This window comes from Ranitomeya variabilis, chromosome 2 (genome assembly GCF_051348905.1).
Source record: "Ranitomeya variabilis isolate aRanVar5 chromosome 2, aRanVar5.hap1, whole genome shotgun sequence".
NCBI lineage: Eukaryota > Metazoa > Chordata > Amphibia > Anura > Dendrobatidae > Ranitomeya > Ranitomeya variabilis.
The window spans coordinates 597,056,143-597,072,887 of NC_135233.1; the positions used below are offsets into that span (position 1 = coordinate 597,056,143).

General features: G+C 45.8%; 2 protein-coding genes across 2 annotated transcripts in view; both read right to left on the minus strand.

Annotated features, from left to right (window-relative positions):
• The window catches only part of NQO1 (NAD(P)H quinone dehydrogenase 1), a 34,305-nt gene extending 33,554 nt beyond the window's left edge, over positions 1-751 (minus strand). Inside the window, exon 1 of the mRNA XM_077288523.1 lies at positions 596-751. Within this exon, the coding sequence (XP_077144638.1) occupies positions 596-602 (7 nt within the window). The 5' untranslated portion in view covers positions 603-751. The remainder of the gene's footprint in view (positions 1-595) is intronic.
• Positions 752-5,497: 4,746 nt separating this feature from the next.
• LOC143807212 (NAD(P)H dehydrogenase [quinone] 1-like) lies at positions 5,498-14,319 on the minus strand. The gene is made up of 6 exons (XM_077288525.1): positions 14,153-14,319; positions 13,002-13,166; positions 12,211-12,341; positions 11,809-11,922; positions 10,571-10,672; positions 5,498-6,021 (listed from the first exon to the last, which is right to left on the minus strand). The coding sequence occupies exons 1-6, from the start codon at positions 14,157-14,159 to the stop codon at positions 5,710-5,712; spliced, it is 831 nt and encodes a 276-aa protein (XP_077144640.1). The 5' UTR covers positions 14,160-14,319; the 3' UTR covers positions 5,498-5,709.
• Between the last annotated feature and the right edge of the window lie 2,426 nt (positions 14,320-16,745).

The window sequence follows — 16,745 nt, forward strand, 5'->3', positions numbered from 1 at the left end:
TCTGCAAACTTTGATTGGACATCAGTGATGTGCATTTTTTTTTTTTTTTTGTATTTTATTTTATTTCCCCAACCAGTTCTCTTTCCAACTTTCAAAACCTCGAACGGTAGGGGAAAAAAAAAAAGACTTAACATATGAACAGCAAAGAGGTTTTACAACAAATGAATAGGACGAGTGTCTTCAGCAATTTTCAGGTGATTTTGGAAGCAGAGCTCCTCCGATAAACTCAGACCTTGATCACACAGATCTGAATTTAGACAATTCACATCTTTCTTCCTACTTTTCCCATTAGATAATCCTGGAGGCATGCAAAAAATGTCACTAAGTACGCGCCGAGGGAATGGGGCTCCTGCTAATCCTAAGGACCCATCGGAGGGGTCAGTATCTTGTGGAATAAGGGAAAAAATAAGAGCATGAAAAAAAAAACATGGATAAAAATGACACAAACAAGAAATCTCTGTGCAGAAGGAATGTAACAGCAGATCCTCAGCCTTCCCACCAGCTCTTAAAGGGCCAGCGCTCACCTTGGGGTGGATATTAGAAGTCAGCAGTGGTTATATAGTGGGGTCCCTAAGGCCAGCACAATGCAGCTTACCTGCCATGTTGAGTGACACCGCCTCTCTGCTGCACAGCTTTGTGTTTTTGCTCAGAAGAACACAGATACTGTTACAGCCTCAGGAGAGGAGGATCTGGGAGGGGAGGCCGGGCCCTGGGAGGAGGCAACTGTGCAAACCATGGAGACCACAGGCAGCAGAAATACTGAGTGGTCACGAGTCGCAAGCCTGTCGCATATTTCACATTCCTGTATCAAATTTCCAATATCATCATATATCATAAGGCTGCTGTCACACTAGCAGTATTTGGCCAGTATTTTACATCAGTATTTGTAAGCCAAAACTAGGAGTGGGTGATAAATGCAGAAGTGGGGCTTATGTAATCAATATCATGGAGGGCAAGAAGGACAATCAAATCAATAGTGGAGCAAATCAAGCCAGACCAGTCACTGGAAGCAAGGATCACAGAGCTACAGCCTGCCTACCTTGGACACATCATAGGAGGAGAGCAAAAGTCCCAGATAACCCCTTTAATTGCCCCAATTAACCAACAGCACATTATTATTACAGGAGCGTGGACCGATCACGTGAAAGCTACGTTCATATTGTGTTTCTGCCACACGTCAGTCGCTCCATCAGGTCTTCTGTGTGAAGCCTTGAAAAATCGGATTCTAGCACAACCCGTGACGGATATGTGATTTGTATTCATGCAGTCAGGTGCTGACTAGATGAGTGCGGAGTATTGAGCGAGAGCGGACGAATGTGGCCAGGAGGATGCAAATTACATGATCGCAGTCACATGACCGCCTGCTGCCGCCACTGAAGTGTCCTCACAGTGTGCGCGGAGTCAGATGTCTGCAGTAACAGACAGTGGCGTAACTAGAGTCCAATGGGCCCAGGTGCAAGATTTGGATCTGGCCCCCCATCCTGAATTATATGTATGCCCCCCATCCTGGTATATGTCCCTAAGGGCCCCTTTACACTTGCGAGAAACTCGTCCGTTTCTCGCATGTGGAAACCAAGCTGTGGAGCCGGCACTTTGGAGCGGAGCTGTGCAGCCGCATAGGAACACATGGAGCTGCACGCTCTGCTCCAAAGTGTCGGCGCCAGAGCTTGGTTTCCACATGCGAGAAACGGACGAGTTTCTCGCAAGTGGAAAGGTGCCCTTATACTGGGCCTCATCTTTGTATACATCATCCCTTATACCGGTGTATATATCCCTCATTCCTGGTATATATAATCCCCCATTCCTGGTATATATAATCTCCCATTCCCGGTATATATAATCCCCCATTCCTGGTATATATAATCCCCCATTCCCGGTATATATAATCCCCCATTCCCGGTATATATAATCCCCCATCCCCAATATATATAATCCCTCATCCCCGGTATATATAATACCCCATTCCCGGTATATATAATCCCCCATTCCTGGTATATATAATCTCCCATTACCGGTATATATAATCCCCCATCCTCAATATATATAATCCCCCATTCCCAGTATATATAATCCCCCATTCCTGGTATATATAATCTCCCATTACCGGTATATATAATCCCCCATCCTCAATATATATAATCCCTCATCCCCGGTATATATAATACCCCATTCCCGGTATATATAATCCCCCATTCCTGGTATATATAATCTCCCATTACCGGTATATATAATCCCCCATCCTCAATATATATAATCCCTCATCCCTAGTATATATAATCCCCCATTCCCAGTATATATAATCCCCCATTCCCGGTATATATAATCCCCCATCCCCAATATATATAATCCCCCATTTCCGGTATATATAATCCCCCATCCCCGGTATATATAATCCCTCATCCCTGGTATATATAATACCCCATTTGTGGTATATATAATCTTCCATTCACGGTATATATAATTCCCAGTCCCCAGTATATATAATATCCCATTCCCGGTATATATATACCAGTAATCTTCCATTCACGGTATATATAATCCCGGCATCCCTTGGCTGCAGACTTAAGTCAATAATGGAGAACCCCTTTAAACTGATCTAAAGTTATGAAAAAGGCAATACTTATACACAAATACACGGATTATTTACAGGATTTGTCAACTACCAGAAAGCTGATAAGATCTTTTAGTTGTTTTCCACATTTTTCCCTGCACCCTACTGTACCTGAGTCTCCCTAGAAGCTGCAGTAAGGGTATGTGCCCACCATCTGGATATAGCAGGATATTATTTGCTGCTTCCAAAGTGCTGCCTTCTATTGAATGCAGGTAAAGCCGCATGTGTTTACTGAACTGTGCAGATTTACCGCATTCAATACAGATTATAGTGGTCTAATTTTTCTTGCGGAGACTAGCAATTCCGCAAGAAGAATGTACATGCTGCGGTCTTTAAAGACGCTCCTCATGTCAGTGTCTGAGGGTGATCCACAGGTGCATGACTGCTCAGGTGTGAGGTTCATAGGTAGGAAGGGGAGATAGGCATGGTCAGAAGCTGGATGGGATGTGGCCTGTAGCCAGATGGGTGTGGTCAGAAGCTGTATGGGGGTGTGGCCTGTATTCAGAGGGGCATAACCAGAAGCTGGATGGGGTGTGGCTTGTAACCAGAGGGCGGCGTGGTGGCTACTTCTCACTACAGAGCGGGACAAGTAGATCCTGGCCGTGGCAGCGGGGCAGAGTCTCAAAATCAGGACTGTCCCACTATATCCAGGAGGGTTGGGAGCTATGGATCACCTAAACAAATAGTTTATTGAAATCTAACCAAAAAAAGCCACAACCAGAAAAACCATGGAAAATGTAAAACATATATAAAGCCAAAAGACTGACGAGAACCTGACCAAATGTGGTCTTCCCCAATGACATAAGCAAAGGTAAACCATCAAGATGGATTCCAAGTAGTGACGGTTTACAGCGTAACATGATCAGAACAAAAGCCTAGAACTAATGCAAATAAATGCTAAGAATGAACACCGAAAAACAAATAAGGAGCAACTCGATGATGTGCTGCCAGCTAAGCCAAATACATAGAAAGCAATCTCATGAGCATATAGTTATTGCATATTTGGAAAGGCACACAGAGAATAGCCCATGAAGAATTTCTGCTACATGGGCAGAGCCATTACCCACTGTATAGTCAGCTACAAATATATAAGAAGATGGAAATATAGGATTATCAGACAAAGGCATATAGTTTAGGACAAAATAATAATAATTACCTATGTAGAGGCCTGTACAGGGATTAATGCCATAAGAGTTATATACAGGTAAATAGGGAAAACGTGGAGATGTGGTTCTGCCGGGGGTGACCACAGACCATTTCTCTGTTCTCATCCTTTTTGACTGTTGGTTTGGTCACTTTTGCATTTTTGTCATTGCTCTCATCCCTAGATGTTCTGGACAGTAGCAAGAGGTGGTGTGTACAACCCACAGAAGTTGCTCAGGTAGAGGAGCTTAGCCAAGATAGCACATCAATACAAGCTGTGGCAAGAAGGGAAGCTGTGTCTGTCAGCACAGTGTCCAGAGTATGGAGCAGATATCAGGAGACAGGACAGTACACCCGGAGATATGTAGGGCCGTAGGAGGGCAACAACTCAGCAGCAGGACCACCAACCTCCTCCTTTGTGCAAGGAACAAGAGGAGCACTGTCAAAACCCTGCAAAATAACCTCCAGCAGGCCACTAATATCCATGTGTCTGCTCAAACTAATAATACTCCATGAGTGTGGTATGAGGGCCCGACATCCACAATTGGGTATTGTGTTTACAGACCAACACCGTGCAGGACAATTGTCATTTACCAGAGAACACCAAGATTGGCAGATTCGACATTGGCATCCAGTGCTCTTCATAGATGAAAGCAGGTTCACATTGAGCACATGTGACAGAGTCTGAAGACGCCGTGGAGAGTGATCGGCTGCCTGCAACATCCTTCAGCATGACCGATTTGGCAGTGGGTCAGTAATGGTCTGGGGTGGCATTTCTTTGGCGACTGCACAGCCGCCCATGTGCTCGCCAGAGGTAGCCTGACTGCCATTAGGTACCGAGATGAGATCCTCAGACCCCTTGTGAGACAATATACTGGTACGGTTGGCCCTGGGTTCCTCCTAATGCAGGACAATGCCAGACCTCATGTGGCTGGAGTGTGTCAGCAGTTCCTGCAAGATGAAGGCATTGAAGCTATGGACTGGCCCGCCCGTTCCCCAGACCTGAATCCGATTGAGCACATCTGGGACATCATGTCTATTAATTCAGGTCTGGAAGGAGATCCCTCAGGAGACTATCGGGGCATGCCCAGGCATTGTAGGGAGGTCATACAGACACGTGGAGGCCACACACACTACTGAGCATCATTTCCATGTCTCAAGACATTTCCACTGAAGTTGGATCACCCTGTAATTTGATTTTCCACATTGATTTAAAGTATCATTCCAAAATATTAATTTTGATTTCCATTTATCTTTTTATGTTTTATTGTTCTCAATGCATTCCACTATGTAATGAATAAAGATTTGCAACTGGAATATTTCATTCAGTGATATCTAGGATGTGGTATTTTAGTGTTCCCTTTATTTTTTGAGCAGTGTATATCAGGATGGGGGAGGGGCCCGGTCCAAACATGATTTTGATGTGCTTTGCTCAGACATCCGTCAAATCACTATCGGTTTTGTTATGCGGACGTTGGCCTTGCGTCAGCCTACTGTCCCACAACCACCATGTGAAAAGTTCAAGTCCAGAAATAAAACAGATGATTACAAATCTGTATTGTCCATCTGTTTTTATACATCAGCAGATTCCCGATCTTAAGAAATGTTATCTATCCTTAAAAAAAAAATAAAAAAAAAAAAATTGGATAATATACGGTTGATCCATATGAGATCCAATTTAATTTTTGGCGCACCATAGACTTTAATAATCAAGTCTCATCCAAAATCCAGAAGATACAAGTGCACGCTGCTATTATTTTTTATTTTTATTTCACGCTTACATTTGGTCCATGTGAAAAGAAAAAACAGTCATCCGAACAGCCCGATTGAATAACTTTGGTTATATATATATTACCGAATTGCCCCTTGGATGATACTTTGCACCATGTCATAGTGACCAGATAAGATCCTGGCATGATTAAGAAGCCTCAGCATTACACTTTACAAGCAGTCTTTCATAACCTGACACAGTCAGCCTTCACCTGGCTGTCAGGTGGCAGAGGTTTGCCCAGGTGTTGCCCCACGGTTGGGCTATACTTCTCATCCGCTCTGGCCTCCTCCACTTCCTTCTTCAGGACAAATCCACCAGACAAATCCTCAAAGTCCTGAATGGGAAGGTACCTGATGGGCTTTTCATCCCAAATTGTCTCCAGTCGCTTCTCCCAGTTCTTAAGTATCTCTACGCGAGCTTCCTGAGGTATGTGTGCCACGGCAAATGAGATCTGAGGCTCCAGGACTTTAAATCCAAGGAAATTCAAAATTCCATTCTGCAAATGCAAAAAAAAAACAAAACTGAACTTTTTTTTCCCAAAAAAACACACATGAAATTGAAATTGCATTTTTTTAACTGCTTAATCCAAGCGTTTCGCTTGGATTAAGCTTAGAAATGTAAAATAATAATAATAATAAAACCTCCAACAAATCTACACTACAAATGCATAAAAAATAAATAAAGATGACCCTGATGATCAGAGCACACGGCAAATACGTATTTTAGTGCAGACACATGTGGATAAAATGCAGCAGATAAAAAAAATGCTGCACTTCTTCTAGTGGGAACATCTTCTTAATCAATGTTGCCCACTGCAGAAACACTTGTTTTTGTGGGGGTTTTTCAGTTCTTGATGCGCTTTTTTTTTTTGTTTGCTTTCGCCTCTTTATGTGCATTTTTGTGCCTATTTGAAGCAGTTATTCTTGCATTCGGCACCTAAAAAATGCAAGAGTTTTTTTTTTTTTGGTCAACTATAGGCTGGGGCCCAATCCGATTTTTGTCTACAACTTGCTGGTCGCAGTTGCAGGACCATAAGCAGGGCCGTATTTGCCACTAGGCACTTGAGGGCACGTGCCTAGGGCGGTAAGATGCGGGGGGGCGGCACCTGAGCAAGGCAAGGTGTTTTTTTTTTTTTAAATAGTCCGGGTCCGCCCGCCCTCCTTCCCTCCCTTCTCCCGCCCTCCCTTCTCCCGCCCTCCTAAGTCTTATGGCTGCTGCGAGGGTGTCAGATACAGCGCGCCGCCCTCATGTGTACTGCACAGGGATCCGGAAACAAGTCACAGTGCAAGCCCTACCCCCCTCCTCGCTGAGGCGCCAAGTTCAGTTTCTGCCTCATAGTCCTGTGTCGGGCCGCCCACCCACCTGTCTTCCGGCTGCTGTGGGAGTATCGGATCCCACCAGGGGCAGGCTGGGCTGGGGCGCAGGGTTCAGATGCCCCTGGGACGGTCCCCCAGCTTCTGGCTGCTTGCTGGGTTAAAGGCTGGGTGTCGGCAGCTGCATCCCTGCACTACAGACACGCCCACTCTGTGTGCAGTCAGTGTCTGCCGAACTCACCTGACTGGAAGGAGGAGATCCAGAGTGGCACAGCGTCCCCAGTCCAGATCGCAGCTGGTTAGGACGGTCCTGGGATCTGACAGGTAGTGGAGAACACTGGGCCAGAGCGTGACCTCGGTTTGAAGTGAGGCACTCATGCCGGCACACTGCTGCGGGGTTATCCTGCTGAGGCTCTGCTCTACTGCTCACTGGAGACTGCTGGGCTCTGGTGGCACTGGCTTGTGATGGGTGTGTGCAGTCTGTGTGTGTGCCTACTGTGCCCCCCTGTGCAGTCTGTGTATGTGTGCCTACTGTGCCCCCCTGTGCAGTCTATGTATGTGTGCCTACTGTGCCCCCCTGTGCAGTCTGTGTATGTGTGCCTACTGTGCCCCCCTGTGCAGGCTGTGTGTGTGTGCCTACTGTGCCCCCCTGTGCAGTCTGTGTATGTGTGCCTACTGTGCCCCCCTGTGCAGTCTGTGTATGTGTGCCTACTGTGCCCCCCTGTGCAGGCTGTGTGTGTGTGCCTACTGTGCCCCCCTGTGCAGTCTGTGTATGTGTGCCTACTGTGCCCCCCTGTGCAGTCTATGTATGTGTGCCTACTGTGCCCCCCTGTGCAGTGTGTGTGCCCCCCTGTGCAGTGTGTGTGCCCCCCTGTGCAGTGTGTGTGCCCCCCTGTGCAGTGTGTGTGCCCCCCTGTGCAGTGTGTGTGCCCCCCTGTGCAGTGTGTGTGCCCCCCTGTGCAGTGTGTGTGCCCCCCTGTGCAGTGTGTGTGCCCCCCTGTGCAGTGTGTGTGCCCCCCTGTGCAGTGTGTGTGCCCCCCTGTGCAGTGTGTGTGCCCCCCTGTGCAGTGTGTGTGCCCCCCTGTGCAGTGTGTGTGCCCCCCTGTGCAGTGTGTGTGCCTACTGTGCCCCCCTGTGCAGTCTGTGTGTGTGCCCCCCTGTGCAGTGTGTGTGCCCCCCTGTGCAGTCTGTGTGTGTGCCCCCCTGTGCAGTCTGTGTGTGCATACTGTGCCCCCCTGTGCAGTCTGTGTGTGCATACTGTGCCCCCCTGTGCAGTCTGTGTGTGCATACTGTGCCCCCCTGTGCAGTCTGTGTGTGCATACTGTGCCCCCCTGTGCAGTCTGTGTGTGCATACTGTGCCCCCCTGTGCTGTGTGTGTGTGTGTGTGTGTGTGTGTGTGTGTGTGTGTGTGTACGTACATACACATGTCCCTGCCCTGTAATAGCGTCCCCGATCCAGTAATAGCGGTTTCCCGCCTTGTAAACCGGATCACAGGAGGCAGAGTCCCTTCCTCTGGAAGTCTGCAGTGGCAGAAGTGGGACAATGCAGCGGGCCCTGAATGGGAGGAGGGGGTGTCACATCCGTGCAATGCTGCGGGCCCAATGTTGGCGGTAAGAGCTAAGTGAAGCGCATTGCTTTCCTGCCGGCCATATTTCTGAAGCTGTGGGCCACCGAAGGTGGAGATTCGGATCTTGGTCCAGATGCGATCTCAGTCTGCACATGCGCCGCCTGTGGCGGCCGTCTTCCTGAATCCCTCCACAGGGAAAACAATGCACTTACGCCGTAGCCTGGAGCCCTCATTATCGTAGGAATGTCAGTTAATAAATTGTTTTTCTAAGCTTTATAGTGTAGTTTTAGGTCAGAGAGGGATGCTAGGGATGAGCTAGCAAGGTGCAGGGACAGGTAGTGATGTCTACTTGCGGACATATGCGGCACTTGTGGTGATACAAAAAACACTGCTAGCAACTTTTCTTTCCATTGCTGCAAGTACCGCATTTTCTGGATCACGGCAAAACCGCAAGTGCTGCACATGTCTGCAAGTCCCATAGGGAATGAATGAGGCCGAACACAGTGTTGCCGTAAGTGATCTGCTATGTGGCAGATGCAGAAAAACTGCCAGATCTTCCGCAAATGGCAAAAATCGCTGATGTGAAAGTAGCCTAAGGCTACTTTCACACTAGCGTCGTGCACTGCACGTCGCTATAAGTCATTGCAGCGCACCGACGCTAGCGTTGAAAGCGCCGCACAACGGGGGCAGCGGATGCTGTTTTTCATCGCATCCACTGGCCAATTGTGAGGTGCGGGGAGGCGGGGGCGGAGTTCCGGCCACGCATGGCCGGTCGGAAAAGACGTTCTCGACGCACCAAAAAACGTTACATGCAACGTTTTTTGGTGGCGACGCAACCGTCGCTAATGCAAGTCAATGGAGAAAAAACGCATCCTGCAAGCAGTTTTGCAGGATGCATTTTTTCTGCAAAACGACGCATAGCGACGTGCAGTGCACGGCGCTAGTGTGAAAGTAGCCTTAGTCACTGCCGAGAGGGTCTGCATTAGTCATACTCACCAATGGGGGAGGCACCACGAAAAGTGCCTAGGGCAGCATAAACTCTAAATACGGCCCTGACCATAAGGGACTTCAGTCACAACTCCATTCACTTTTCGGATGCCTTCATTGCAATCCACGCTGCAGGCCAACCCGAGGTCGTCAGCTGACCATCATGTGTAGCGCATGGCAGTAACATCATACGTCATGTGCTGCTCGTGCCGACATGCTAAATTCAGCTTCCGGCTAAAGAAGAGGATGACACACGTCGAGGGAGCAGGGAAATGTTTATTTCTTTTTCAAATGTGCTGCAGAAGAATGAGCAACATTATTACTTGAATGAGCCCAGGATGGAGGGGGACATTATTACTGGAAGGGGCCCAGGATGGAGGGGAACATTATTACTGGAAGGGGCCCAGGATGGAGGGGAACATTATTACTGGAAGGGGCCCAGGATGGAGGGGAACATTATTACTGGAAGGGGCTCAGGATGGAGGGGAACATTATTACTGGAAGGGGCCAAGAATGGAGGGGGACATTATTACTGGAAACGGCCCAGGATGGAGGGGAACATTATTACTGGAAGGGGCCCAGGATGGAGGGGAACATTATTACTGGAAGGGGTCCAGGATGGAGGAGAACAATATTACTGGAAGGGGCCCAGGTTGGAGGGGAACATTATTACCGGAAGGGGCCAAGGATGGAGGACATTATACCCTGAAGGGGCCCAGGATGGTGGACATTGTTATAGTATTGTTATAGTATGTGGAGGAGGGCATTTTTTACAGGAAGGGGACATAATTATTATTACATGGGAGGCCAGTTCGCATGTTTTTATAGATTCCAGAATGCTATAAGGGACTAATCTGACCAACATGTAGGTGGGGCCTAGGTCCAAATTTTGCACCGGGTCCCATCGGACTCTAGTTACACTATTGGCTGCTTATATTCCATGTATTAATTGTTTGCATGTATCTTGGTGTAGTTCACACAGGAAGAAAGGTAATCCTAGAATATTCCTCCTTCCTACTTGTCATCCATATGGAGAGCTACATTAATGGTGCCTGGGATCCACAAGTGGTTGGTGATCCCTCCTGGAGTTAATTATTCTTCTGCTCTCCATTCCTATGGTAACCCACAGTGGGTCTTGTATTTGTAGGCTGCACCATCCTTGTGACCACTGCCCATACCTGCAAAGGCCACAGGAAAATATTGATGTCTCCACTAATCCCGCGGGGTGACGACATTGCCTCAGGGCCCCCAGTGGTGAAGGATAACAGGGCTTTCTTATTCTTAAAACAATAAAAATAAGTTAAGTTAAATCACAAATTAATTAACGTTCCCCCCCCCCCCCCCCCCACAGAATCTGATATTACAGCTGTAAGAAGAGATCACAGAATGCAAATCCATAAAATCTGGCATCTGATAATCCAGAATATCTAATATTCAACATAAGGCCCAATCCATCAAAGTCACTTTTCTTTTTTTCTATCTTGTGAAACGCGCTGACTTTAATTTTGCACCAAATTCTTTATAAAATGCCCATGCAGTTCATGAATTTTGTGCAAAACGATTTTTTTTAATCATTTTTTAGCATCTTTTTTTTTAGCACCAAAAGTTGCAAATCCTTTAAAAAAAGTAGTATTTTTGTCTAAAAGAAAAAGCATCAAATGAAAAAAAACAAAAAGACAAAAAAAACATAAGATCTGGATAAGCAAAGTTGTCAAGGAAACATATATGTGTGTGTGTGTGTGTGTGTGTGTGTGTGTGTGTGTGTGTGTGTGTGTGTGTGTGTGTGTTGCAAAACGTATAGAGAATCATGCGTAAATAATAAAGTCCCCCCCCAAAAAAAAAAAATAAATTACTCCAGAAAAGTGGAGAAACAACAATGATGAATTGGGGCCAAAATGTGGAAATCTTCTTTGATTGACAGCTCCGGACTCACAGAAGCCACAGGAGGTCGGAGGTAAGTGGAAAATAAGTAGGTGGGAAGGTGAACTGCTCGGCCAAGCCCAAGGTGCACGGTACAGCTAATTAGCATACATGATTATAGAACAATTTCTGGCAAATGTGGGGACGAATTTGGACACCAAGACGAGACTGGATGAATTTGGACTCATCAATGTCTTAGAACCATTTTTACAGTGACTTATGATTGAGCTTAATACATTAATTCTCGCTTTTTTTTTGTTAAGTTAACCACTTGGTTTTGTCTGGTAAATAGGGGCCTAAAAGTACTTTTTTTTTTTTTTTTTAATTAGGACTATGCCCCCTACAAGGTTTTGTGCTTGGTTTGCACAGTCATTTTGTGTCGACACATTCCCTTTATGGGGATACGGACTTTCACAGTATATAGCAGATGTATTTTGTATATGTGCAACTCTTGTGTATCACGGCTCAGATATAAAAGTCAATGAGGTTGGTTTACCTTTAATGTTCCTCCAGAATACATTGTCTGATAGCTGTAGGCAAATCCCATGGAGAGGACTCGCTCCACCCAACCCTTCATTATGGCGGGCATGCTGTACCAGTACAAGGGGAACTGGGGAGGAAAAAATATAAAGTCACTTTGAATTTAAGGCAAAGCCAGCCCCCTTCTGTCTCTGCAACAGCTATGATGTAGACCCCAACATACAAAAAAAAGAATGCTAATGTCATGTACCACCCTTTAGATCATATATAATAGACATAACACATGGATTTAAAGGTGATTTGTGCAATCTAGATTTTTTTTTTGCTATTTTTATTTATAAAAGGTCCCTCTTGGTAACAAAGGTTGCAGCCTCTGAACTCAAATTTTGGGTTTAGATAATTATTTTATTACACTTACCTGAAAGATCACAAGATCAGCTTTCTCCACCTTCTTCTGCTCTTCCTTTATGTCACTGGCGAGGCGTCCCTCCTGCCACGCAATCAGCATCTCTGCGCCATATTTGAAATTATTCGGCTCCTTGGGGCTACCTGTATTATAGCAGGATTGGTTATAAATGGCCTATATCACATTACTGCAGAAATATATGATTAGTAAGAGTACCCGCCAATCTGTGGCTCTCTAGCTATTGTAGAACTACAATTCCCAGCATGCCAGCTGGAGAGCCTCTAGTTTTCTATAAAGCCCAGTCTTGGGATCTGGGAATTAGCTTCAATTCCCAAGATTACCTATGTACACCAGTGGCAATGTTTCTGGAACACACATTACTTTTACTTATACTAGATAATCCCTTTAAAGAGGAGCGACCACTTGCCATAAATGTGCAATTTTTTTACCTAGTGTATATGCCGCTGTTCTCCTGAATCCGGCGCTGTTTTTCTGTTGTTCCTGCGACTCTCCGTTCCTGAGATATGGCCCCTTCTTCTCTGTATATAAATCTTGGCTTGTTAGCTAAGTGGGCGTGGTTCTGAACAACACACCCACAAGGAAGAATTGGTAACCACGCCCACTTCGATAAAAGTACTTGATTTATCTTCAGGGAAGCAGGGGCCATATTTCAGGAACAGAGGGTCGTATGAAGAAAAGGAAAACAACTCCGGATTCAGGAGAACTGTTTAATTTAGACAATGTAAGAAAATTACATATTTATAGCAAGTGACAGACCCCCTTTAAGAACTGATAAGTTTTACCTGTGATATCATCTCGTGACAGGACAGAGTGAAACTTCATCTCATAAAGATCAGACACAAGGACCGTCCATCCATTCTTCTCTAGAGCTGCCTTAGTTGCTTCTTTCATGGCATAGTTAAAAGATGACCGTTCCTGGTGAGCTAATACAATCAGTGCAGTTTTTCCTATAAATAGCAGAATACATAAATAAGTCATTTTGTAAGTTTTGACTCCCCTTCCAAGCCACTCATTTGGTCACATATTTGGAATCACTAATATGTTGCCAATTGCCTAGTAACAATATATTAGGGAATTGCAGTTTGAGCAATTCTCTTATACATAACATAAAATGATCTCAAGGTGAAAGTTATTAAAAAAAATAAAAACAACGAAGTGCAGAATGTATAGCTGTTAACCCCGCGATAACATCCTGGATACGTTTAGTATGCATAATTACTAACCATAGACTAACACATTAAATCATACCAATAGGAATTGCAGACAGTATTGGCCATTGGGACAAGCAGATTGGACTGGTTTTACCCCAAAACATCCGATCTTATTGGCCTTGTGTGATAAGCGGCGCCTGAAATGCCCATTTCATGCTTATCTCATTTTTACCCTAGAAAGCAATGTTTATGGATATTATGCAACCATTGTTGCTGCCCTTGGATGTCAATGTCATTCGCCTTGAAGGCTGACAATAGTAAAGCATTTTTCCCTGGGAGGGTCGAACAAAAAAAAAAATCACTTGAATGGAGTGGAGCAATTATTTTTTATCTTCAATGACTATTATCACGACATTCTAATTTCTTCCAAATGGGAGGAACCCATAAAATATTTTACCTGCCATATGTTTTATTATTTTTATGTGACAGGCTGTAGCTATCACTTTTCCATGCTCTACACTGCAGCTCTGCCCTTTTACATGATCTGCAATGTATAAATGCAAGTGGAGACACCAAGACAGCGAATGCAAATATCTGTAGTACTTGAAGGATCTCTCCAGATCCCTCGAGATGTAAGGACCATGGGCAATTAGCAATTCTTTCGGAAACTGGCAAAAATGGGCAGAGCAGCTCTTAAAGGACCCCTTGGATGTTACATTTTACACTTTATATCATAAAAAAGAGCAAGGTGCCCCCTCCTGGGGGACACACCGGAGACTCACCTGACATGGCGTCCTTTTACTGTCCTCGTCTAAACCAGAAGAGAAGGATTCACCTTTGCTCAGTTGATGTCGCCTTATTGACGTGCGCACTAGAACTGCAGATCATTGGGAGAAACCGGTGACTTTATAGAGTAGGTGGACTGACTTGTCGTGCCGGAGGAGCTGTCACCGTGAGGCTGGGGTCACACTCAGCGTAGGGAAATACGGTCTGTTTTTTACAGGCGTAATACGCAGAAATGTTCCCTTAACAGTGATCCGTATGTCATCCGTAGGCAGGGTGTGGCTGCGTATTTTACACGTCATCCTCCGTATGTAATCCGTATGGCATCCGTACTGCGTTTTTTTCTCGCAACCTTGCAAAATGGACATTTCGTGGATCCATGGGCTCAAATATTCGTGAAAACATATATACAGTCTATATATGTATATACAAAGGAATGGAGCACACTCAGCAAATCAGGTGGTGCAGGCTGTACTTGGGAAGAACCCAATACCAGTCAAATAAGCGAGAAAACAGCCGCACTGTATATATACTAGATGGTAGCCCGATTCTAACGCGTCGGGTATTCTAAAATATGCATGCCCACGTAGTATATTGCCCGGTCACGTAGTATATTGCCCAGTCACGTAGTATATTGCCCAGCCACGTAGTATATTGCCCAACCACATAGTATATTGCCCAGTCACGTAGTATATTGCCCAACCACGTAGTATATTGCCCAGTCACGTAGTATATTGCCCAACCACATAGTATATTGCCCAGTCACGTAGTATATTGCCCAGTCACGCAGTATATTGCCCAGTCACGCAGTATATTGCCCAGTCACGTAGTATATTGCCCAGCCACGTAGTATATTGCCCAGTGACGTAGTATATTGCCCAACCACGTAGTATATTGCCCAGTCACGTAGTATATTGCCCAGTCACGTAGTATATTGCCCAGCCACGTAGTATATTGCCCAACCACGTAGTATATTGCCCAGTCACATAGTATATTGCCCAGCCACGTAGTATATTGCCCAGTGACGTAGTATATTGCCCAACCACGTAGTATATTGCCCAGTCACGTAGTATATTGCCCAGCCACGTAGTATATTGCCCAGTTACGTAGTATATTGCCCAGAGACGTAGTATATTGCCCAGCCACGTAGTTTATTGCCCAGCCATGTAGTTTATTGCCCAGCCACGTAGTATATTGCCCAGCCACGTAGTATATTGTCAAGTTACGTAGTATATTGCCCAGCCACGTAGTATATTGCCCAACCACGTAGTATATTGCCCAGTCACATAGTATATTGCCCAGCCACGTAGTATATTGCCCAGTGACGTAGTATATTGCCCAACCACGTAGTATATTGCCCAGACACGTAGTATATTGCCCAGCCACGTAGTATATTGCCCAGTTACGTAGTATATTGCCCAGAGACGTAGTATATTGCCCAGCCACGTAGTTTATTGCCCAGCCACGTAGTATATTGCCCAGCCACGTAGTATATTGCCCAGCCACGTAGTATATTGTCCAGTTACGTAGTATATAGCCCAGTGACGTAGTATACATCACAGAGCCACGTAGTATATTGCCCAGCCACATAGTATATTGGCCAGTCACGTAGTATATTGCCCAGCTACGTAGTATATTGCCCAGCCACGTATGTCGCAGGTTAAAAAATAAACATATACTCACTGAGTACTCATACTGCGAGGGCCCCTTGTAGTCCTGTTGCCTGTGTGCGGTGCACGCGGCAGCTTCCGGTCCCAGGGTCGGTATGAGCGCAGGACCTGTGATGACGTCGCGGTCACATGACCGTGACGTCATGGCAGGTCCTTCTCACGCAGGCGCGCAGTACCTGTGATGACGTCGCGGTCACGTGACCATGATGTCATGGCAGGTCCTTTTCACATACCATCCTTGCCACCGGAACCTGCCGCTTGCATGGAGCGGTCACCGGAGCATCGCGAGTAGCGGGAAAGGCGGTGGAAGGTGAGTATATAATGATTTTTTATTATTATTATTTTTAACATTAGATCGTTTTACTATTGATGCTGCATAGGCTGCATCAATAGTAAAAACTTGTTCACACAGGGTTAATAGCAGAGGTTACGGAGTGCGTTACCCGCAGCATAACGCGGTCCGTTACCGCTGGCATCAACCCTGTGTGAGCGGTGACTGGAGGGAAGTATGCGGGCGCCGGGCACTGATTGCAGGGGAGTAGGGAGGGACTAATCGGACTGTGCCCGTCGCTGATTGGTCGCAGCAGCCATGAGAGGCAGCTGGCAAGACCAATCAGTGACGCGGGATTTCCGTGACGGAAGTTGCCGACAGAAAGACGGAAGTACCCCTTAGACAATTATATATATAGATATATATATATCTATATACATATAATGTGAGTGAGACACACACATATATATTATACTTCATACAGCGCTAGATAGCAGAAAAGCTTGTAATTCAATTGCCGGCTTTTGCCATCTCCTGTCATGATTCTCAATGGCGAGAGAACATAGCCCAGCATATATGAGAACTAGCTCTTGGAAGATGGAAACTATACTGACCATGAACTAAACCTGCCGCACAACTAGAAGTGGCCGG

What these genes read in the sequence shown, in the direction of transcription:
- LOC143807212 (XM_077288525.1), bottom strand. An exon ending in GTCACGAGATGATATCACAG is followed by an intron (nt 12,342 to 13,001) that starts GTAAAACTTATC and finishes GCTATAATACAG; the next exon opens with GTAGCCCCAAGGAGCCGAAT. An exon ending in TTTTCCTGTGGCCTTTGCAG is followed by an intron (nt 6,022 to 10,570) that starts GTATGGGCAGTG and finishes TTGCATTTGCAG; the next exon opens with AATGGAATTTTGAATTTCCT.